We start from the raw sequence: 25222 nt of genomic DNA, 5'->3' as shown, positions 1-25222 counted from the left end.
GGAGCACATATGCAGTTCATATACCAGGACATAATGATGAAAGTGCTCCTCAATGGCATCCCAGTATCAATGGAGCTAGACTCGGGGGCCAGCCAGTCCCTGATGAGTATCAAACAGTTCGACAAGTTGTGGGCGTCCAAGGCCAGGAGGCCAAAATTATTGCTAATTGACGCACAGCAACGGACATATACAAAGGAGATCATTCCGGTGCTAGGCAGCGCCATGGTAGTCGTGACCCACAAAGATTCGGAGAACAGGTTGCCACTCTGGATTGTCCCTGGGAATGGTTCCGCACTGCTGGGGAGGTGTTGGCTAGCTGTCATGAACTGGAAATGGAGCGATGTCAATGCAATTTCTTCTGTGGAGCGAATATCATGCTCACAGGTCCTGGTCAAATTTGACTTACTATTTCAACCTGGCATTGGCACTTTCATGGGGACCAAGGCAGTGATTCACATAAACCCGGACGCCAGGCCAGTACATCACAAGGCCAGAGTGGTGCCAAACGTGATGCGGGAAAAGATAGAAGGCGAATTGGACCGCCTGCTGAGGGAAGGCATCATCTCGCCAGTCGAATTCAGTGACTGGGCGAGCCCAATTGTGCCGGTGCTCAAGGCGGATGGGTTGGTCAGGATATGTGGTGATTACAAGGCCACCATCAATCGGGTGTCACTCCAAGACCAGCACCCACTACCGAGAGCGGAGGATCTCTTTGCGACACTATCCGGTGACAAACTTTTTTCAAAATTGGACCTGACCTCAGCTTACATGACCCAGGAGCTGGCGAGTGAGTCGAAGAAGCTGACCACCATCACGACACACAAGGGGTTGTTTGAGTATAACAGATGTCCGTTTGGGATTCGCTCGGCCGCCACGATCTTTCAACGAAATATGGAAAGCCTCCTCAAGTCGATTCCAAGGACAGTGGTTTTTCAAGACGACATCCTCGTCACGGGTTGTGATACTGAAGAACACCTCCGCAACCTGGAGAAGGTGCTACGCAGACTGGACCGGGTAGGTCTGCGACTGAAAAAGGCGAAGTGCGTCTTCCTAGCTCCAGTGGTAGAATTCCTGGGGATGTGGATAGCAGCAGACGGGATCAGACCTATGGCGTCCAAAACAGAAGCGATCCATAGAGCACCTGGACCCCATAACACGACGGAGCTGCGTTCGTTCCTGGGGCTCCTGAACTATTTTGGAAACTTTCTTCCCCGATTGAGCACGCTGTTAGAGCCGCTACACGTGCTCCTACGCAAAGGTCGCGAATGGGTCTGGGGGGACAGCTAGGAAAGGGCTTTTGATAGAGCACGCAATTTGTTATGCTCCAACAATCTGTTAACGCTATATGACCCTTGTAAGAAACTTGTTTTAACATGCGATGCGTCGTCCTATGGGGTCGGGTGTGTGTTGCAGCATGTTAATGCCAAGGGTCAGTTACAGCCGGTAGCTTATGCCTCCAGAAGTCTGTCCCAGGCAGAACGGGGCTACGGGATGGTAGAAAGGAAGCGCTTGCATGTATATATGCTGTAAAACAAAATGCACCAGTACCTGTTTGGCAGGAAATTTGAGCTGGAGACAGATCACAAACCCCTAATGTCCCTTTTGGCTGACAACAAGGCCATAAACGCAAATGCATCGGCCAGCATACAGAGGTGGGCACTCATGTTAGCCGCCTATGACTATACAATTCGGCACAGACTGGGCACTGAAAACTGCGGCGATGCACTTAGCAGGCTCCCACTAGCCACCACTGAGGGGGCAACCGAGCATGCTGCTGAGATGGTCATGGCTGTTGAAGCTTTCGAAAGCGAAGGCTCACCAGTGACATCCCGTCAGATCAAAGTCTGGACAAATAGAGACCCGCTACTGTCTTTAGTCAAGAAATGTGTCCTGAATGGGGACTGGGCAGCCACTTCCGGGACATGCCCTGAGGAATTTAAACCATTTCACAGGCGCAAGGATGAACTCTCGATTCAGGCCGATTGCCTACTATGGGGAAACCGAGTAGTCATGCCCCAGATGGGCAGAGAGATGTTCATCAGAGAACTCCACAATGAGCACCCGGGCATTGTCATGATGAAGACAATTGCCAGGTCACACGTTTGGTGGTCAGGGATAGATGCAGACCTGGAACTTTGTGTTCGCAGGTGCAACACTTGTGCCCAGCAGGGCAATGCGCCCAGGGAAGCCCCCCTTAGCCCCTGGTCCTGGCCCGCCAAGCCATGGTCACGCATCCATGTGGACTACGCCGATCCTTTCATGGGAAAAATGTTTTTGGTTGTCGTAGACGCATACTCCAAATGGATCGAGAGTGACATTCTCAATTCAAGCACATCCTCTGCCATGGTAGAAAGGCTACGGGCAATGTTCGCCGCCCATGGTCTACCGGACGTCTTGGTCAGCGACAATGGCCTGTGCCTTACAAGCATTGAATTCCAGGACTTCATGGCAGGAAATGGTATCAACCATGTCAGAATGGCACCATTCATGCCGGCCTCAAACGGCCAGGTGGAACGAGCAGTGCAGATAATCAAACAGGGGATGCTCAGAATCCAAGGGGGTTCCCTACAAAGCCGCTTATCACGCCTCCTATTAGCCAATAGATCCCGACCACACTCGCTCACAGGGGTTTCACCCGCAGAGCTGCTAATGAAAAGGACGCTCAAAACCAGGTTATCCCTTATACACCCCAACATGAAAGAAATTGTTGAGAGCAGGCGCCGGTCACAATGTGACTACCATTATGGGAATGCGAGGGCACAACGTATTGATGTCAATGACCTTGTCTTTGTCCTCAACTACGCTGCAGGGCCTAAATGGCTCACAAGTACTGTGATTGCCAAAGAGGGGACAAGGGTTTTGGTAATTAAACTTACCAATGGACAAATCTGTCGTAAACATGTGGATCAAACAAAAAGGAGGTTCAGCAACCCCATAGAAGAAGCAGAGGAAGAACACTATATACAGTTCACTCCTCCACAGGTGACTGAACACCGGAACCAAGTGGAGGAGAGCCCAGTCACTGTGGGCAGTCCGGACAGGCCTGAGGCACCGCAAACAGCAGACACTCAGGCCAGCGCCCAACAACCGGAGCCCCAACTCAGGCGCTCTACAAGGGAGCGTAAACCACCAGAGAGACTTAACCTGTGATTCCAATAAGACTTTGGGGGGGAGGTGATGTCATTTATTCAACTGTCATTGTACCCCATGTATAAACTGACCTAAGTACACTGTGAGAACTTTGACCACTAGATGGTGAACTTGTGGGAGACACTCCTAACCTGGACTTTCAGTCACTTCAGTGCTGGAATAAAGGTTACTGGTCACAGAGTGACCTTCTCTCAAGTATGGGCCTTGTGTGCATTTATACTGTATAGTAAGGACATATTAGAATTAGTCTAGAAGCCACACCTTGTTACCCTGTTTTGTGCTTTAGAACAGGCAATCTTGGTATAGCTTTTTTTAGGGCAGATTTTCTTCTTATTGTGCTGTGTGTATAGGATCGATTGGGTGCAGCACAGAGGAACATAGGGCTGGGAGAAGGTTATGGCTGTTTTGAGGTCTGAAGGATCTTTGATTAAATTTAAATTGGCATAAAATCAAGCAGGATCCTTTATATATGTGCTATCCTCCCGGCTGATTTTCCTCTATGTGCTGCACTCAGGTGGCTAAAAGTGCAATAAGAAGAAATTCTTCCCCAAGAAATAGTGGGGGCTTGTAAAAAGGGAATAGCAATAATCATGGGTGATTTTAACCTCCATATTGATTGGAAAAACCAAATTGGTCTGGGTAGCCTTGAGGAAGAGTTCATAGAGTGCATAAGAGACAGGTTCCTTGAGCAGTATGTAATGGAACCAACTAGGGGGCAGGCTATCTTAGACCTGGTCCTGTGTAATGAGACAGGATTAATAAACAATTTCCTAGTAAAGGATCCCCTTGGAATGAGTGACCATAGCATGAGAGAAAGTTGGATTTCAAACCAGCGTACTAAGCTTAAATAAAGGAGATTACAATGAGAGCAGAGTTGGCTAAAGTGGACTGGGAAAATAGATTAAAGTGTAGGACGGTTGATGAACAGTGGCATACATTTAAGGAGATATTTCATAACTCTCAAGAAAAATATATTCCAGTGAGCAGGAAAGGTGTAAAAGAAAAGATAGCCATCTGTGGCTAACGAAAGAATAAAGGATGGTATCTAATTAAAAACAAGGGCAACAAAGTGGCCAAAACTAATGGGAGGACAGAAGATTGAGAAGATTTTAAAAGCCAGCAAAGAATGACTAAAAAATGATTATGAAAGGGAAGATAGACTATGAAAGTAAACGAGCACGAAATATAAAAACAGATAGCAAGAGTTTCTACAGGTATATAAAAAGGAAAGGAGTGGCCAAAGTAAATGTTGATCCCTTAGAGGACGAAGCCAGGGATTTAGTAATGGGGAACATGGAGATGGCAGAAACTCTGAACAAATATTTTGTATCAGTCTTTACGGTAGAGGACACTAACAATGTTCCAACAGTGGATAGTCAAGGGGCTATAGGGGGGGGGAGGAACTTAACACAATCACAATCACCTAAGGAGGTGGTACTCAGTAAGATAATGGGACTAAAGGCGGATAAATCCACTGGACCTGATGGCTTGCATCCTGGGGTCTTAAGAGAAGTAGCGATAGGATAGTGGATGCATTGGTTGTAATTTACTAAAATTCCCTGGATTCTGAGGAGGTCCCAGCAGATTGGAAAACTGCAAATATAACTCCCTATTTAAAAAAGGAGGCAGACAAAAAGCAGGAAACTATAGACCAGTTAGCCTAACATTTGTGGTTGGGAAAATGTTGAAGTCCATTATTAAAGAAGCAGTAGCAGGACATTTGAAAAAGCATAATTCAGTCAGGCAGAGTCAGCATGGATTTATGAAGGGGAAGTCATGTTTGACAAATTTGCTGGAATTCTTTGAGGCTGTAACGAACAGAGTGGATAAAGGGGAACCAGTGGATGTGGTGTATTTGGACTTCCAGAAGGCATTTGACAAGGTGTCACATAAAAGATTACTGCACAATAAAAAATGTTCACAGGGTTGGGGATAATGTATTAGCATGGATAGAGGATTGGCTAACTAACAGAACAGAGAGTTGGGATAAGTGGTTCATTCTCGGGTTGGCAATCAGTAACTAGTGGGATGCCGCAGAGATCAGTGCTGCGACCCCAATTATTTTCAATCTGTATTAACGACTTGGAAGAAGGGACCGAGTGTAACGTAGCCAAGTTTGCTGACAGTACAAAGATGGCAGGAAAAGCAATGTGTGAGGAGGACACAAAAAATCTGCAAAAGGACATAGACAGGCTAATTGAGTGGGGAAAAATTGGCAGATGGAATATAATGTTGGAAAGTGTGAGGTTATGCACTTTGGCAGAAAAAATCGAAGAGCAAGTTATTATTTAAATGGAGAAAAATTGTAAAGTGCTGCAGTACAGCGGGACCCGGGGGTCCTTGAGCATGAAACACTAAAGGTTAGAATGCAGGTACAGCAAGTAATCAGGAATGGCAATGGAATCTTGGCCTTTATTGCAAAGGGGATGGAGTATAAAAGCAGGGAAGTCTTGCTACAATTATACAGAGTATTGATGAGGCCACACCTGGAATACTGCGTAAGTTTTTGGTTTCCATATTTAAGAAAGGATATACTTGCTTTGGAGGCAGTTCAGAGAAGGTTCACTAGGTTGATTCTGGAGATGAGTGCGTTGACTTATGAGGAAAGATTGAGTAGGTTAGGCCTCCACTCATGGAATTCAGAAGAATGAGAGATGATCTTATGGAAACGTATAAGATTATGAGGGTTTGACAAGGTGGATGCAGAGAGGATGTTTCCACTGATATGGGAGACTAGAACTTGGCATAATTTTAGAATAAGTGGCCGCCCATTTAAGACTGAGATGAGGAGGAATTTCTTCTCTGAGGGTTGTTATCTGTGGAATTCGCTGCCTCAGAGATGTGGAAGCTGGGTCATTGATTAAATTTAAGACAGGGATAGACGGTTTCTTAACCGATAAGGGGTTATGGGGAACGAGAAGGGAAGTGGACCTGAATCCATGATCAGATCAGCTATGATTGTATTAAATGGCGGAGCAGGCTCGAGGGGCCATATGGCCTACTCCTGCTCCTATTTCTTATGTTCTTATGTACAACTTTCTTGCTGTAAATTAGATTACAGCAAGTAGATTAAGCTGGGACAGTGCATTGAATATGGAGGTTGAACTGAATGAGAATGATGGATGGATGAGGAAGTTGGATTAAATGGAAGTGGAGGTTAGATGTGGAGCTTGGATTAAATGGGAATGGTGTATAGATGGGGAGGTTGGATTGAATAGGAATGGTGAATTAATGGGGAAATTGGATTAAATGGGAACGGTGGATGGATGAGGGAGTTGGAATAGATGTGGAGGTTGGATTCAATGGGAAGGATGGATAGATGGGAAGGTTGGATTCAAGGGGAATGGTGGATAGTTGGGGAGGTTGGATTGAATGGGAATGTTGGATTGATGGGGAAATCCGATTAAATGGGAATGGTGGATGGATGCGACAGTATTTTTTAGACAGCTGTAAGTTGGATGAGCATGGGGACCACCACCATGCTTATGTCTCTAAACAAAACTATTGAAAAATCCACACAAGTAGAACCCATGTTTTACCAAAGTAGGGTGTACACTCTCTTCTTGGGGACATGACCTACTTACCTAAATCCAGTGAACTTAGGCACTGTTAGCAACAGACGAGGATTAGTGACCCCAAATATGCTTGGGGCACTACTGGAGTTTAACCCATTGAAACTGAACAGAATGCCACTTACTAGCACTGGTAAACTTCCTGATGTTTGTCTAACTACGATCACCAATAGTGCAAGGTAATTTTAACTGTGTGGGAAGAATTCAAATCTCCTGTGAGAGATCTCCCCTGCCAGGTCCCAGTAATATAGAAACATAGAAAATAGGTGCAGGAGTAGGCCATTCAAACTTTCGAGCCTGCACCACCATTCAATATGATCATGGCTGATCATTCACCTCAGTACCCCATTCCTGCTTTCTCTCCATACTCCTTGATTCCTTTAGCCGTAAGGGCCACATCTAACTCTCTTTTGCATTTATTTAATGAACTGGCCTCAACAACTTTCTGTGGTAGAGAATTCCACAGGTTCACAATTCTCTGAGTGAAGAAGTTTCTTCTCATCTCGGTCCTAAATGGCTTACCCCTTATCCTTAGATTGTGACCCCTGGTTCTGAACTTCCCCAACATCGGGAACATTCTTCCTGCATCGGACCTGTCCAAGCCCGTCAGAATTTTATATGTTTCTATGAGATCCCCTCTCATTCTTCTAAATTCCAGTGAATATAAGCCTGGTCGATCCAGTCTTTCTTCATATGTCAGTCCTGGATCAGACTGGGCTTGTATCCACTGGAGTTTAGATGAATGAGAGGGGATCTCATAGAAGCATATAAAGTTCTGACAGGATTGGACAGGTTAGAGGCAGGAAGAATGTTCGTTGCTGGGGAGTTCCAGAACCAGAGGTCACAGCCTAAGAATAAGGGGTAAGCCATTTAGGACCGAGATGAGGAGAAACTTCTTCACTCAGAGAGTGGTTAACCTGTGGAATTCTCTATTGCAGAAAGTTGTTGAGGCCAGTTCGTTAGATATATTCAAAAGGGAGTTAGATATGACCCTTACGGCCAAAGGGTTCAAGGGGTATGGAGAGAAAGCAGGATAGGGGTACTGAGGTTGAATGATCAGCCATGATCTTATTGAATGGCGGTGCAGGCTCGAAGGGCTGAATGGCCTGCACTTGCACCTAATTTCTATGTTTCTATGCCATCCAGGAATCAGTCTGGTGAACCTTCGCTGCGCTCCCTCAATAGCAAGAATGTCCTTCCTCAGATTAGAAGAACAAAACTGTACACAATATTCAAGGTGTGGCTTCATCAAGGCCCTATACAACTGCAGTAAGACATCCCTGCTCCTATACTCAAATCGTCTCGCTATGAAGGCCAACATGCCATTTGTCATCTTCACTGCCCGCTATACCTGCATGCCAACTTTCAATGACTGATGTACATGACACCCAGGTCTCGTTGTAATTCCCCTTTTCCTAATCTGTCACAATGGGCTACGAATAGGGATATTGGGTTAAAGATGACTAAATTCAAGAAGGATTGTGGATTGAATAGAGATAATGAGCTGTCATACTGTCATTGGATATAAACACTGTGAAATGATGACAGGGGAATTGAACACCAAAATATCTGCTCCTAGGATGCATAAAATATGTAAAGATTAAAAGCGACAACAAAGGGTGAACAGCACAATATGATCTGGAATGCACTGTCTGAAAGGGCGGCGGAAGCAGATTCAATAACTTTGAAAAGGGAATTGGATATATACTTGGAAAGGAAACATGTGCAAGGCTTGGGGAAAAGGCAAGGGAGTGGGACTAATTAGATAACTCTTTCAAAGAGCCAGCACGGTGTGATGGGCTGAATGGCCTCCTTTGTGCTCTATGATCCTATAATTCTATCATTTTATATTCCCAAAATAAAGAGCAAAGTAAATATTGCAAACAGGACATTTGGTAAATCTTTTTTCATTTGTTACCAACAAAATATGAGTGTAGCATTCAAATACAACAATTGAGATGAAAACAATATATAGGTCCTCTCGCTCTGCAAGTAAAATGAAAATAAAAACAGCATTTCATAAATACTGTCTTGCTTTATTGAAATAGCACATCGTTAAGACACCATTATATAGTTAATTTCTCATTGCCTTCAAAATCAAAAATGTTTTGAGCAGCTATTTCAGTGATGACTTCCTGATCCAACAAATAGAGTTACCATTTAATCCTATTTCCGCGCTCCTTATTTGCCGATTGGCCATTCTCCGTTCCCTGTATCAAAAAGGTTGGAAGGTGGCCAGTTCCCAACTCCTGCTGCTGTGCAACTCACCACTAAAGGGAGCACAATGTGAAGCTTTGAGAACCCTTCTATTTAGATTTCCTCTATATAGAGGATCTTTCCTGATACATATGCTTATCACTATAATAAATCACACGTGGCCCATTGCTGGAGCTGATCACCTTGTGACCTTTAGGTTTAATGTAAACTCCAAAAGTGAGGCCTCCAGGGGGAGCCTGCTTTATATAGGGAGGCAACACCAGGTGCAGTTATGTGTGCCTCCCGGGCTTTCCCCATCATTACATGGTGATAGAGAATTCAAACAGGCTGCATTTAGACAGGCTGTGAAAATTCACAGACACCAAGTCAGAGATGCTACGTGAGTGGGAGCATGTTGCATTAAGTCATCAATCAACTTGACATTTTAGGACCTTGGGTAGCGAGCCAATTAAAAGGTTAAAAGACTATTAATTGAGCCAATAAGGTCAAAGAAGGCGAGTTCTTTTCTGTCAATTGATCCAGGTATAAGTACAGCCATTTTGACCATATGGTCTCAGAAGGACAAAGACCTGACTTAAAGCCAAGAGCTTCTTACTGCTGCCAATATAAAGTGACAGTAAAACTACAGTCGGAGTTCGTATTTCATTAGTAATTAAGAGATCTAACAATTTTGGCGTCACGAACAGGATCGCTGAGGAAAGAAACTGAATTTTGGACATCGGACCTACATACTGAGGTAAGGACTCCTCTTTATAAAAGTCCTCGGTCAAAAGTCTAAATTCGCCTCTCCTTCCACGCGATTCCGAAAGCCTCCGGTTTGCGAACCCTCCGGTTGGTAGTCGGCTCGAGGTCCCAGAGACGTCTAAGTTCGGCGGTGTGTTAGTTAATTAATCACCGACCTATTGATCGGCTGGAAAGCCTACGACTCGAGACCCCAGTAAAGAAATCAGTATTATGGCAGCAGGAGATAAGAGCAAAGAATTGCCTGCAACTGTTAAAGGTGGGCAGGCACCACCTGAGGTTTCGCTAGATGAGATTCTCGAACAGTTGAAAGAATACATTGAGCAACAATTCAACTTATCTAAAACCTGTATTAAGATCGAACAAAAGTACGGAACCTCCAAAGGACAATGGTCCTTGGATGAGATTAAAAGGGTCTGGGGAAAAACGACTCGTATGAAAAATAAAGAGCGAACTAGATGGTCCCTAGCTGTTATGGGCCAGATCTGAAAGCGGAATGAAATTATAATGCGTTCCCAACATGATCGAGAACTGACCAGTACAAAGGACCAATTGCAAGCTGTTTGTGCACAGCTGCGACAAAAAAAACTTGAACTTGAAAAGCTGGAAGCAGAAGTTAAAGATCTTAAAGATGAAATTAAAGAATGGAAAAAATCATTAGATCAAGAGACAGTAATAGGAAAAGGAAAATGTATCGGTCAATTGCCAGGGTACTCATGTTTGGATAAATTAAAAGCACAAACCCGAAGACACGACCGAGGAATAGATACGGGTTCTGAATCCTCCGACGATACAGGGTCGGAGGATGAAGAATTAGGGGTGCGCTTTGCCCCATTTAAAAAAAGACGAGTTGTAGTCAAATCAGAAGAGACTGCGGATGAAGGCGGAACCAAAAAAAACGAAGAAAAGGCTGTATGAAAAATACTTAATTCATGATCCGGCAGACCCAGAGAAAATTGATAAATGGTCCAAGGAATTGCCCAATCCAAAGAAAGGGGGAGTGAAAATGTGGGACCAATTGGACCTCTTAAGAAATATATATCAACTTCATCCCTGGGACGGAGTGCAAATTTTGACCATAATGGTGCCAAAAACACAGGGAAGAAAATTGCACGACAAGGTAGAAGAAGCTTTGGGGCAGGATGGGAGGCGATTAAACACTGGCTGCAAGCCTTCAGTCCAGCTAAGACAGACTGGGGAAAAATTGCAGCCTGCCAACAGAAAGGAACAGAGGAGGTCCTGGAGTACGACAAGCAGTTTAGATGCACGTGGCTAGAACATTCGGGTATGAATAATACGGATGAGGAAATGGATGAACAGGTGTTTGGACCCCTGAAAGCAGCTTTCGTGGCAGGTCTAAAGCCAGAACTGTCCAAAATGCTTAAGGTAGTGTTACAGGACTGGGAAGGTAGAGGAACTACCTTTGCAGCATTGGTGGATCGATGTAACCAATTAGATCGGTATATAGGAGCTAAAGTCCGAGCTGTACAGACTATGGGATGGAAATCCCAGGATTCCGATAAACAGTTATTAGGAAAATTACCCGGAAAATGTCATTATTGTGGGAAAGAAGGTCACTGGGCCAAAACGTGCAGGTCAAAACAGAAAGGTCATGGCAGGGGAAGAGGACGCAGCCAGGGATACAATTCAGCCAACAAACCAGGCTTGTCACAAGATAACGACCTCATAGAAGCATTTAAGCGACTGACAATACAACAACAGAAGGAGTTACTTGGGATAACAAAAAACGGTTAGAGCCCACCCTGCCCCCCCTCCTCGCACTAATACAACAGAGGGGAGATGGGCTATATATAACTGTGAGGGTGGGCGATAAGGATATGGACTGTCTTTTAGACACAGGGGCGGAATTAACATGCTTACCCCTACAATATGGAGACTTTTTGCGGTTGGATGGTAGGGCACGTACAGCCTATGGAGTTGGGGGCCATAAAATGGAAATTAAAAGGACAACACCGGTACTTATAGGGCTGGGTCCACATGAACTAACCACGCCGGTCTGGATAGGCCCAGTAGATCAACCCCTTTTGGGAATGGATGTTCTAATCCAAATAGATTCATCGTTGCATTTCGAGGATGGTCGGGTGACATGGTCAATTAGAACTTTGAAGAAAGAAGAATTGAAGGAACACCCGATATGGGCTAAAGATAAGAATGATTGTGGCCTACTCCAGATGGAGCCTGCGTCATTTACAGGGACCAAGCCTCCATGCACTAAACAGTATCCCATCAGTCCAACTGCCATCGCGGGAATCTTACCGGTTATTCAACAATTGGAGAAACAAGGGGTGCTTATTAAAACGCATAGCTCCTCCAATAGCCCCGTGTGGCCGGTACAGAAATCTAATGAGACTTGGCGTTTGACTGTCGATTATAGGAAAGCTAACCAGTGTATTGATCAAAAATCTCCTTTGGTCGCAGATCCCTCCACCATTTTTAATGCCCTCAAACCGGAACATAAATATTTCTCGGTTATAGATATGGTCAACGGATTTTGGTCGGTGCCTCTGGCACCGGAGGTTCGACAATGGTTTGCTTTCACGGTCCAAGGACAACAGTATACTTGGACCCAGTTACCGCAGGGTTTCCACAACAGCCCTACGGTATTCCACATGGCTTTACAAAGCCATTTGCGAGAATTACCTCCCCTGTCATCCACAGTCATCCAATATGTAGACGACATCCTGCTAGCTTCAAACACGGAAGACCAGCATGAACAAGATTTACGAGCTTTGCTGGACCACCTTCGGCTGAAAGGACATAAAGCCAGCATCTACAAAGCACAAATATCCCAAGAAGAAGTTGTATACCTGGGACAAAAGATTTCACAAGGAAAGAGAGAACTTACCCAGGATAGAACTGCAGCCATTCGGGCTGCTAAAAAACCCACCACTATTCAGGAACTAAGGTCTTTTTTGGGATTGTGTAACTTTAACAGAAATTGGACTGACTCCTTGCTCAGCCATTGAATTATATTTTAAAGGGGAAACATGCCTCTAAAGAAGCCATCACCCTCACTAAGGAACAGCAAGAGGCCTTCCTGAGTTTGAAAAAGGCTTTGTGTTTGGCACCGGCTCTGGGAATCCCCGACAGTGGTAAGCCATTTACCCTGTTTGTCCATGAGAAAGAAGGATATATGACAGCTATACTGACACAAGGACATGGGGATCGACAAAGACCTATTGGCTATTATTCGGCAAAACTGGATGCGGTAGCCCTTGGATGAGGAAGTTGCCTAAGGGCTATGGAAGCTACATGTCGAGCGGTAATGATCACTGCGGGTCTAGTCCTCGACCAAAAGCTGATTGTCAAATGTCCCCACACCGTATACGCTTTGCTGTCTATGAATAGAATGTCTCAGGTGATGGCAGCTAGATGGACCCGCTGTACAGCAGTTTTGGAAGCTCCTAATCTCCATATCGTCCGGGCCAGCCCGGTTAATCCCGCAACTATGCTCCCGATGTCAGAATCGAAGGAGCAAGAGGGGGGAGAATGTGAAGAGCATGACTGCGTGGAGATTTTAAAAGAAACAGAAGAAGCAGCCTTAGCAGCAGAGGAGCCTCTGCACAACCCAGACCTCATCCTGTTTACAGATGGTTCCTCCTTTGTTGACAATGGTACCAGAAAAGCAGGATGGGCAGTTACAACCTTATATGAGGTAGTGGCAAAAGGATGTTTACCCCCAGGAACGTCAGCACAACAGGCTGAGTTACGAGCCCTGTCAGAAGCATGTCGAATAGCAGAAGGACAGACAGCTAATGTCTACACAGATTTGCGTTATGCTTTTGGAGTTGCTCACGACTTTGGTCTGTTATGGCGGAAAAGAGGATTCCTCACTGCTGCTGGTACACCTATCCGAAATGGAAAAGAAGTCCGAGACTTACTGGAGGCCATACAATTACCTCAGGAAGTGTCCATCCTGAAGTGTAAGGCCCATACCAAGGAAAATACCACAGAAGCTCAGGGAAATGCCCTAGCCAACCAGACAGCTAAAGATGCCGCCTCACAGGGCGTTCCTCCAGAAGAACCAACACAGATGTGCAGATTGAAAGCACTCAGGACTCTGACATGAGACCTTCAAACAATGCAAGGCGAGTGCTCCCAAGAGGAAAAATGAACATGGATTGAGGCAGGAATTAAGCTATGTGAAGATGGTGTCTGGAGACAAAGAGTTACCGACAAGCCAGTCGCGCCACAAGCACTTATGCCTTTTTTAGCCCAACAGATCCACTCGTGGGGACACACAACAGATGACGGCACGGTTCCAGAAAAGCTGGTGGGGTCGGGGATTTAAAAAACATGCCCAGCTGGTAACAGACTGCTGTGTGGTCTGCCAGAAAAATAATTCTGGACCCATCACGGTAATGCCCCAACTGAGGCCCCCTGCTCCTGTCGGACCATTCCAGCATCTGCAGGTTGATTATATATCTCTTCCTTCATGCCAAGGATACACTAACATTCTTGTCATGGTCGACAGATTCTCTAGATGGGTAGAAGCTGTCCGAGCTAAAAGAGCCACAGCCAATCACACTGCAAAGGTCTTGTGTAAGGATTACATTCCCCGATGGGGAGTCCCGAGTAGCATTGACTCAGATCAGGGAACACACTTCACAGGTGCTGTCTGCCAAGAAGTCTGTAGGTTACTGAACATTACGTGGGATTTACATTGTCCTTATCATCCACAATCATCAGGACAAGTAGAGCGAATGAATCGAACTCTGAAACAACGGCTTGCCAAATATCACCAAGAAGGAACACCATGGCCCCAGGCACTACCAATAGTGCTATGTAACATTAGGGCAACCCCGAATAGAACTACAGGTCTAAGCCCATTTGAAATTATAACAGGAAGACCCATGTCGCTGCCAGGAACTATTGATTTACGGAAAGCTGATGTTCACTTAATGAGTGACACTTTGTTATCATACTGTCAGAACCTAACCAATGCTATTAGTTCTGTTTCCCGACAGGTATAGGCAGCTTGGGGTAATCCACCCAAAGGAGGACACGACATCATCCCGGGAGTCTGGGTGTATGTGAAAAAGTTGCATAAAGAACCTTTGGGTGCCAAGTGGGAGAGACCTTATCAAGTGTTATTGACCACCCAGGCAGCTGTTAAAGTCCAAGGAAAGAAAGCCTGGATCCACGCTTCACACGTTAACGAGCACCCGTAACTGAAGCTGAAATCTAATAAGGACAATTACTTTTTGCGAAAATGTATAAATTTACTGTATTATTGACTGTAGGTATTCTATGCATTTGCCTACTTCTTACTAGCCGACCCTCTGCACCAAAGGGAAATAGAGTAGCAAGGGAATTACACGTAAATACCTTTTTATATATGTCATACATTTATGCCAAACAAGGTAACATTTCTAGTTGTTGGGTATGTGCGCATATTCCTATTCACTCAAAGGGAGGGATTCCCTTGAGGCCAGTTCCCTTGAATATCTCGGAAATGGCTGAGTGGATAATTAATCAAAACAAAACAGGCAATGCGTTTCAGGATACGGAAAACTGGGCACGTAAATGGAAGTCAGCAGGTTACAATCTGACTACCTTTGAAGGGGGATACCAACCGTGCTACAATAATTCCAAACGGCCCCCATTTTTTGTTATCACTAATATAACGGGAATAGGAAGACCGGGGGAATCGGTCTGTCTGATTAGAAACATCAAAGGAGGCCAAAATGTGGGGTATAGTAACTGCTCCCGGAATTATAATATAATCAAGCCACGGAACCGTCCAAACTGGGCCGATGTGGGAATTTTTAACGTAACGGGAATTCTGAATAAAACAGATGGAAAAGCCTGGACAGGCCCTGGAGTATTGCTGACAAAGAAACAGCTACCATTCATTGCCTATAATGGCACCTATTGGGTGTGTGGCCACAAGGCGTACCCTTGGCTGCCCCAGAATTGGACGGGATCCTGCTATTTAGCCTACATTGTGCCTTGTATGTATCATATAAAGTCACTGTCGGAACATTTACACCGTCCTAAGAGAGCTATCACAGAAACAGAGAGGTTCTTTGCCATTCTGATTCCCAGGTATGGGACCGCCAGACTGGCAAGGGAATCCATTAACATGGCATCCGTTGTGGAACGGGTAGCCAATGATACCTCAGAGGCCCTAGTTAAAATCAATGCAGAAATGGTAGCAATCCGCACAGTAGCCCTACAGAATAGACTGGCCCTTGATTACATCCTGGCTGAAAAGGGAGGTACTTGCACCCTACTCAGAACTGAGTGTTGCACATATATCCCAGATAGCTCCGAAGAAATTACCCGCTTGGCGGAGCATATCCAAAAGGAGGTAGAAAAACTTAAGCAACCCCCATCATTCACTTTGTGGAGTGGAGCCACTGAATGGTTAGGTTCAATAGGAACTTCATTGGTGGAAGGTTTAATTCTATTTGTTGTAATTATTTTACTTTTATATTGTTTGTTTATGTTGATTAAATGTTGTTGCGACCAGGCGGCTGTAGCTGCTGTCCCGCAGGTGAGACACCTCGCAGGTCCCAGCAGACCGTCTGTACATGGCACAAGGGTATGTTATGCTTAAGGGAAGGTTGTTTACTGGTTGAACTAAGATATTGATTTGGATTAAATTGGAATAAGGTTAATTAACCTACTAAAACCAGACTTCCATTGTGGCCACGATGGAACTCGGGTTGGTGTAAATTTGTGTGGAAGCTACTAGTCCGGACATGTGGCAAAACACATCAACAAATTTTAGAAGGAAACTCTATATGAAATTATTTTGTAGAATGTTTAACCAGTGATACCTGATGTTTTATAATTCAGTTTGTGAAAGAATCAAAGGGGGGATTGATAGAGAATTCAAACAGGCTGCATTTAGACAGGCTGTGAAAATTCAGACACCAAGTCAGAGATGCTACGTGAGTGGGAGCATGTTGCATTAAGTCATCAATCAACTTGACATTTTAGGACCTTGGGTAGTGAGCCAATTAAAAGGTTAAAAGACTATTAATTGAGCCAATAAGGTCAAAGAAGGCGAGTTCTTTTCTGTAAATTGATCCAGGTACAAGTACAGCCATTTTGACCATGTGGTCTCAGAAGGACAAAGACCTGGCTTAAAGCCAAGAGCTTCTTACTGCTGCCAATATAAAGTGACATTAAAACTACAATCGGAGTTCGTATTTCATTGGAAATTAAGAGATCTAACACATGGTACAGAGCATGGCTGCAAATACATCACAACACTTCACCCCCAAGTCTTCGATGCAGTTTACAGCTCGAACCTGACTGGGGCTCTGCGCTCTCTGGTTGAGCGCCTGAGTTGGACGCTGGGTGTGGGCGGCCTGACCGGAGTGTCGCTGCCTTGTGGTGCTGCGGCTCTGGTCGGACTGTCCGGTGCGATAGGTTCTGTCTCTTGGTGAACCGCTGGTTCTGTTGCTTGTGGTTGGAAGTCAATGTCACTGTAGTCATCCAGCAGTTCTGGCTCATCGGTGAACCTCAATTTGGTTTGATCGATGTGCTTCCTACAGGTTTGGCCATTAGTGAGTTTTACCATGAATCCCCTACTCCCCTCTTTAGCTATGACAGTGCCTGCGAGCCACTTGGGGCCCGTACCAAAGTTCAGCACGGAAATAGCGTCATCGACGTTGCTTCAACGTGTTAGAGTTGTGGTCATGATATGTACATTGCTTAAGATGCCGGTTTTCGACAATCTCACTTAAAACCGGGTGCATGAGGGACAACCTTGTTTTGAGGGTCCTCTTCATGAGGAGTTTGGCGGGCGGAACCCGTGAGTGAGTGGGGCCTCATCCGATATGCAAGCAGCACGCGAGACAGACGGGTCTGCAAGGGGCCTTCCGTCACTCGCTGCATGCCCTGCTTTATGATCTGTACTGCCCGTTCAACTTGGCCATTGGAAGCTGGTTTGAACGGGGTTGACCTGACATGCTTTAAGCCGTTACAGCACATAAATTTGCGAAATTCAGAACTCGTAAAGCATGATCCATTGTCACTAACAAGGATGTCGGGCAGACCATGTGTAGCGATCATTGTCCGAAGGCTCTTTATTGTGGCGGTGGATGTGCTGAACGACATTATAACACATTCGATCCATTTAGAATAAACATCAATACAACCAGAAACATTTTTCCGAGAAAGGGACCCGCGTAGTCTACGTGAATGCGGGACCAGGGTTAGGAGGGCCAGTGGGAAACCTGTTCAACCTTCGTCGTCTCCAGGCCAGATCCAAGACTGTCCCATGAGATCGTCCCATCCTCTGTCGTCGAGCTATAGTACGCGGACGACGCTTGCGCCTGCGCACATTCAGAGGCTGAAGTCCAAGTCATAGTCAACGTCTTCACTGAGGCATACGGAAGCATGGGCCTTACACTAAACATCCGTAAGACAAAGGTCCTCCACCAACCTGACACTGCCATACAGCACCGCCCCTCAGTCAGCGCGGCTCTGGACAATGTGGACCAATTTCCATACCTTGGGAGCCTATTATCAGTAAGAGTAGACATAGACGACGAGGTTCAACACCGCCTCCAGTGCGCCAGCACAGCCTTCAGCCGCCTGAGGAAAAGAGTGTTCAAAGATCAGGCCCTCAAATCTTTCACCAAGCTTATGGTCTACAGGTCTGTAGTGATACCCGCCCTCCTGTATGGCTCAGAGATGTTGACCATATACAGTAGACACCTCCAAATCGCTGGAGAAATACCACCAAAGATATCTCCGCAAGATCCTGCAAATCCCCTGGGAGGACAGATACACCAACGTTAGTGTCCTCGATCAGGCCAACATCCACAGCATCAAAGCACTGACCACACTCGTCCAGCTCTGTTGGGCGGACCACATTGTTCGCATGCCTGACACAAGACTCCCAAAGCAAGCACTCTACTCGGAACTCCTACACGGCAAACGAGAACCAGGTGGGCAGAGGAAATGTTTCAAGGACACCCTCAAAGCTTCCTTGATGAAATGCAACCTCCCCACCGACACCTGGGAGTTTCTGGCCAAACACCACCCTAAGTGGAGGAAGAGCATCCGGGAGGGCGCTGAGCACCTCGAGTCGCGTCGCCAAGAGCATACAGAAAGCAAGCGCAGGCAGCGGAAGGAGCGTGCGGCAAACCAGACTCCCCACCCACCCTTTCCTTCAACGACTGTCTGTCCCAACTGTGACAGAGTCTGTAATTCCCGTATTGGACTGTTCAATCACCTAAGAACTCACTTTCGAGGGACTGCCTATGATGATGATGTGTGTGCGTGCGCGTGTGTTCAGAAGGACCCTCTCTTTAAAAAGTTCCATTTGCATCTTTGCAGAAGATGGTGTCACAGATCAACAGAGAACAGTCACAAACTGGAGGAGGTCCGCCAAGTAGACTGCAACTAACAGCCGTGGAGCAGAGGATAGCATCAATGATTAAATGCTACAGGAGAAGACCAACAATCAATGCAGAAGCTGGGCCCACTTTTACATTAGAGGGTAAGTCCTGCAAATTGCACAGTCTGGGTTGGCTAAATGTTACGTCATGCGTGTGCTTCCTACGCTTCTCCTTCCTCAATGATGCTAACTAAGCATCTATCTTTGTTTCGCAGAGATAGAGACAGAAGGTGCACCTAAAGTTGAAGGAGAGGATGTTCAAGAAAACGGCATGCCAGATATTCCAACTCAGGACAATGATGGGCAGCAAGAATTATTAGACGACGAGATGGTTACCCTGGATTTGGAGGTGCTGAACCCCTCGAGAATTCCAAGCCTTTTCATGAGCGAATCAAGCGAGAGGACTTTTCTAGGTGTACAAGTATGAGGCTGCGGGTACAAGTATGTCATACCAAGCCACACCTGCAAGACGTCATAGGAGGGAAAACTCCAGACCTGATGCAGAAACACTGGACTCTGAGAACATGGGACATCTTGTGAGGATGAGCGGGGAGAACATCCAACAATCTCGATTGCTCCTTGAAGCCTTTGGTGGGGTGAGGGCAGAGTTGAGGAGACTGTCATTACAAGTTGAAAGACTTTCGAGATGGTTGAACGAGGTAGTATCAGCAATAACGAGGCTCACCCAGGCTGTCCTTAATGCGAGGAGCGCTTTCCACTCTGCATCAAATTCAAGGGTTGATCCTGAGGATGAGGTTGACAATGAAGAGGCATTCCACTATGACACATTTTGGCTCTGTCCCTGTTGTAGCCCAGCATCAAGAAATGCCGCCCCGGAAAAGAAATAGACTACCTGGGGGTACGGGGGACAAGGAAGCAGAAGTCTGCAACTATGGGCACGCGCTGTGGTAGCGGCATCTACTGGGGCAGGTTTGGCGCACAGCGCTAATGAAGAGTATAGATGTCTTGTTTGTTTTTTTGGTTGATTTAGTTGATTGTTCTTTGTAAAGTTTGCCATGGTTCAGAATACATTTTTTTAAAGTTTTGAAGGTTTAAACATAAGTAAAATCAAGCTAATTACAACTGGGCTGTACAAATGTTCATTAAACATTTTAATTTTGGTCTTTTAACCTGACCCCTGCACTTTTTAATGCTGCACTAATAAATATTAAAGGAGAACCTGACTGAAAATGTAAAATGGCCTCACCCCTTGCAACCTGTTGGTTTAAATGATACAGGGGCAGGTTCCAGTACTAAGGTGTTCATGGATCCTGTCTTGTTCTGGGTCACTGGTGCATGCAACGAAGTACCATGGTGCATATATCAGTGACCATCAGCCCGTCGGCATCCATGAACAGTTAGTCTTATTGTCCACCTAAGCACTCCAACATTCCGAAACTCCATTTAAACATACAAGATTTGTGATGGGAATATTTAAAAGCCTAAGGTTATGTCCAGCTAAGCACTCCAACACTCCTTTAAAACTTAAAAGATTGGTGGTGGGAATATTTAATAGCCATTATGTAATATCCAACAATCTTTTGAAACATAAAAAAATATGTGGTGGTAATAGTTAATATAAATTATATATTTTCCACTTAAGCACTCCAACACTCCATAAAAACCTAAAAGATTTGTGGTGGGATTATTTTTTTTTCAATGTAATGTTCCACCTTTAATAGAGATCACTGTTGCTTGCCTTTGAGCCTGGAGTGTCTTGCACTGTCCTGTGTGTGCAGACCTTCGGCCTGGGCTAGCAGTGGGCCGCGTGGGTGGAGGACATTCAGCCTGGGCTAGGAGTGGGCCGTGTGGGTGGAGGACATTCAGCCTGGGCTAGCACCGACTCCATTCGACGTCCAGGAGAATGGGGAGAAGGCTGCACTGTATCCCAGAAGAAGAAGAGGATTGGTATGCTGATTCTTCATTTTTGGAACATTTTAATGTTTTCCTTCAACTATTTGGAGTATTTTGGGCCTTGAGGACATCAATGGAAAAAGATAAAGATTTTATTATTTTATTATTTTTTTGACATCATTCTTTTTTCATCGCAGGAGCATCACTATGGGTAAGTTTTTATTTATTATTTTATACCCGCTTATAGTTAAAATTTGGTCTTTAAGTTACTGTAGAGTTTAATTGTAAGCTAAATGGAAGTCCCTTCGGCCAGGGATAGCAGCGGGCCAGCACAGATTCTCTAACTGCAAGTAAGAGTTTTTCCTACCGTGTTCCTCTGCGCTGGTTTAAAAAATGTTGTAGTTGGGGAAAGTTTCCCTTATATAAAGAAATGGCGCGGAACCTTCTTTTACAGGTACTCCAGCGCCAGAATATTTGGCGCCAAACATTCTGGCGCTGGCAGTAGACACCGGCATCCCGACTCTGGGGAATCTTTGAATTGAGCTTTGGCGTCTAAAAATTCACTGGGCACCGAAAAAACGGCGCCCAGTGATGGGCAAAATTGGGGCCTTTACTACTAGAGCTGGTGTCCTGGAGAAGATAGGATGTTGCTACAAGATGGCTATTGTGCACATTTAATAACATTGTCTCTTTCTTTTTTGTAGGTTTGGTCGACGACCAATTGTTTTGCTCTCACTGCTTCTTCAGCTAGCCAGTGGTGTGGGAGCAGCGTTTGTACCAACCTTCAACTTATTCATCTCTCTGCAGTTTGTTCTTGGTGTATCAGTAGCTGGCATGCAGATTAACACTTTTGTTTTAGGTATGTGTAAAGCGCTCCACACCCTCAGCAAACTCATTGGCACGCTGTGGCTTGCACTTTCATAAGCCATTCGCATTTCAGTCCTCTTATTTCATAAGATCACTTGATAAATATGGATGAGGGAGACCATTCCGTCCATCCTAGCTTATCCATTCAGACGATATGTCCTCCGACCATCAAATAACAGCATCTGACTTCTCTAAAATGGCTGCATAGATTTTGCCTCCACTACCTACTGCTGATCACACTCTGTGGGGTAAAGAACTCCATGAAATTTAGAGCAGAATGTGCAAGGTCACAATGAGTAGGAAAGGCACTGAGGTAAATGATAAAGCAATGGCTAGGTGATGCCAGGGCTAGGTTTTTAAATCCTGTGGATTGTATAAGAAGGGATTTCGAAGACTTGAATAGGGAAAATGTTAAGATGTTTCAAGATGTCGTGTGCAAGTAGAACATATTGAGAGGTTAGGATTCTTCTGTGACAAGGTTATACTATGGATGTAGGAACCGAGAAACATAAAAAAACACAGAAGAGGAAGACACAAAGGAGGAGGAGGAAGCAGAAGGAAGAATGCAACCCAGACAGCCCTCTTTTTGGCCAGGATATCTGGAATGGAATCAACTGCCCATGGCACCAGTGACCACAACCCCAATTCTCCTTTCAAGATTTGTCCCACACCTTACCTTCCCTCTGTTACTGACCATCACAGTGTCCTCTTGGCCACAATGCTGATATAAAATCCACCACAAAGCAAAATTTCCAATCCAACTTTATACATCTATCCATCCAATATGACATCAAGAAATCAACTCATCGCCCTTATTCATTCCCTTAGTGATTTTCTTGGTTGTGCCTGTGCCTAAACACAGTGCTATCCCACAGGCTGCAGTTTGGCTGGTAGAACATTGCTGCCTTTCACTGAGGACACTGCAAATGGCCTTGAGGAGCTGGTGGCTGGGAGTGTGAAATCAGTGAACGTTCAGCAGACTGACAGAAATGCTGACACAAACATCTTTCAGGTAAGTTTGCATTTAAGCTCTTAGACTAGACTTTTAAAAATTTTATTGACGTAGTGGCTTGGTGCAATACATGTTATAGCTTGTTAAGTGTACTGGTAGTGCTGCTGGATACTTGTAAGGCCTCGTATGGTAAAGGAGGGCCTCTGAGAAGATAGAAAATGCTAGAAATACTCAGCAGCTCAGGCAACATCATGGAGAGAGAAACCGAGTTCACACCTCAGGTCAAGATGCTGCCTGACCTGCAGAGTATTTCCAGAATTGTATGCTTTTACTTCAGATTTACAGCATCTGCTCACAGAGGGAAGAGGAAGACACAGAATCTTCCAAACTTCTCTCAATTTTGAAACCATTCCTTTAGATTGGAAAATTGCTCATGTCACTACGTTGTTTAAGAAAGCTGAGGAAGGGAAACCAGAGAATTATAGACCAGTTAGACCAACATCTGTTGTCGGGAAATTACTAGAGTCTATAATTAAGGATAGAGTGACTAAACACCTTAAAAATTTTCAGCTGATCAGAGACAGCCAGCATGGATTTGTAAAGGGTAGGTCATGCTTGATGAAACTGACTGAATTTTTTGAGGAGGTGACTAAGTAGTAGATAGGGAAATGTGATTTATATGGACTTTTAGAAGGCATTTGATAAAGTCCCTCATAAGAGATTGTTAGCTAAAGGTGAAGCTCAAGGAATTAAATGCAAATTATTGACTTGGTTAGGAAATTAGCTGAGTGGCAGTAGACAGAGAGTAGGAATAATGGGCAGGTACTCTTTGGCAGGATGTGACTGGTGGTGGCCTGCAAAGATCTGTTTTGGGGCCTCAACTATTCACCGTATTTATTAACGACTTAGATAATGGGGTAGAAAGCCATATATCCAAGTTTGCTGATGACACATTGTAGATGGAAACATAAAATTACAAAGAGATATTAATTCATTAAGCGAATGGGAAAAACTGTGGCAAATGGATTTCAATGTGACGTCATCCACTTTGGACCTAAAAAGGATGGAACATAATACTTTCTAAATGGAGAAAAGCTAAAAACAGTGGAGATCCAAAGGGATTTGAGGGTTCAGGTACATAGATCATTAAAATGTCATGATCAGGTACCTAAAATAATCAAAAAGGCTAATGCAATACTGGCCTTTATATCTAGAGGACTGGAATACAAGGGGGTAGAAGTTATGCTAAAGCTATACAAAGCAGTGGTTAGACCACACCTGGAGTATTTTGAGTAGTTTTGGGCACCACATCTGAAGAAGGGTATTGGTTGGCGTGCAGTGTAGATTTACCAGAATGATACCTGGACTCCAAGGGTCAAATTATGAGGAGAGATTACGCAAATGAAACATAGAAAATAGGTGCAGGAGTAGGCCATTCGGCTCTTCGAGCCTGCACCGCCATTCAATGAGTTCATGGCTGAACATGCAACTTCAGTATCCCAGTCCTGCTTTCTCGCCATACCCCTTGATCCCCCTAGTAGTAAGGACTTCATCGAACTCCTTATTGAATATATTTAGTGAATTGGCCTCAATAACTTTCTGTGGTAGTGAATTCCACAGGTTCACCACTCTCTGGGTGAAGAAGTTTCTCCTCATCTCAGTCCTAAATGACTTTCCCCTTATCCTTAGACTGTGACCCCTGGTTCTGGACTTCCCCAACATTGGGAACATTCTTCCTGCATCTAACCTGTCTAAACCCGTCAGAACCTTAAACGTTTCTATGAGATCCCCTCTCATTCTTCTGAACTCCAGTGAATACAAGCCCAGTTGATCCAGCCTTTCTTGATATGTCAGTCCCGCCATCCCGGGAATCAGTCTGGTGAACCTTCACTGCACTCCCTCAATAGCAAGAATGTCCTTCCTCAAGTTAGGAGACCAAAACTGTACACAATACTCCAGGTCTGGCCTCGCCAAGGCCCTGTACAACTGTAGTAACACCTCCCTGCCCCTGTACTCAAATCCCCTCGCTATGAAGACCAACATGCCATTTGCTTTCTTAACCGCCTGCTGTACCTGCATGCCAACCTTCAATGACTGATGTACCATGACACCCAGGCTTCGTTGCGCCTCCTCTTTTCCTACTCTGTCACCATTCAGATAATAGTCTGTCTCACTCTTTTTACCACCAAAGTGGATAACCTCACATTTATCCACATTATACTTCATCTGCCATGCATTTGCCCACTCACCTAACCTATCCAAGTCACTCTGCAGCCTCATAGCATCCTCCTCGCAGCTCACACTGCCACCCAACTTAGTGTCATCCGCAAATTTGGAGATACCACATTTAATCCCCTCATCTAAATCATTAATGTACAATGTAAACAGCTGGGACCCAACACAGAACCTTGCGGTACCCCACTAGTCACTGCCTGCCATTCTGAAAAGTACCCATTTACTCCTACTCTTTGCTCCCTGTCTGCCAAA

At 45.0% G+C, this 25222-nt stretch overlaps 1 protein-coding gene across 1 annotated transcript in view; it reads left to right on the top strand.

Annotated features, from left to right (window-relative positions):
* The window catches only part of LOC139269299 (solute carrier family 22 member 13-like), an 80131-nt gene that overhangs the window by 24456 nt on the left and 30453 nt on the right, over nucleotides 1-25222 (top strand). Inside the window, exon 3 of the mRNA XM_070888367.1 lies at nucleotides 21621-21775. Coding sequence (XP_070744468.1) covers nucleotides 21621-21775 — 155 coding nt within the window. The remainder of the gene's footprint in view (nucleotides 1-21620; nucleotides 21776-25222) is intronic.

Source organism: Pristiophorus japonicus, chromosome 1 (genome assembly GCF_044704955.1).
Source record: "Pristiophorus japonicus isolate sPriJap1 chromosome 1, sPriJap1.hap1, whole genome shotgun sequence".
Lineage (NCBI taxonomy): Eukaryota > Metazoa > Chordata > Chondrichthyes > Pristiophoridae > Pristiophorus > Pristiophorus japonicus.
The sequence above is the reverse complement of the archived record's forward strand: the minus strand, read 5'-3'. Positions and strand labels throughout refer to the sequence as shown.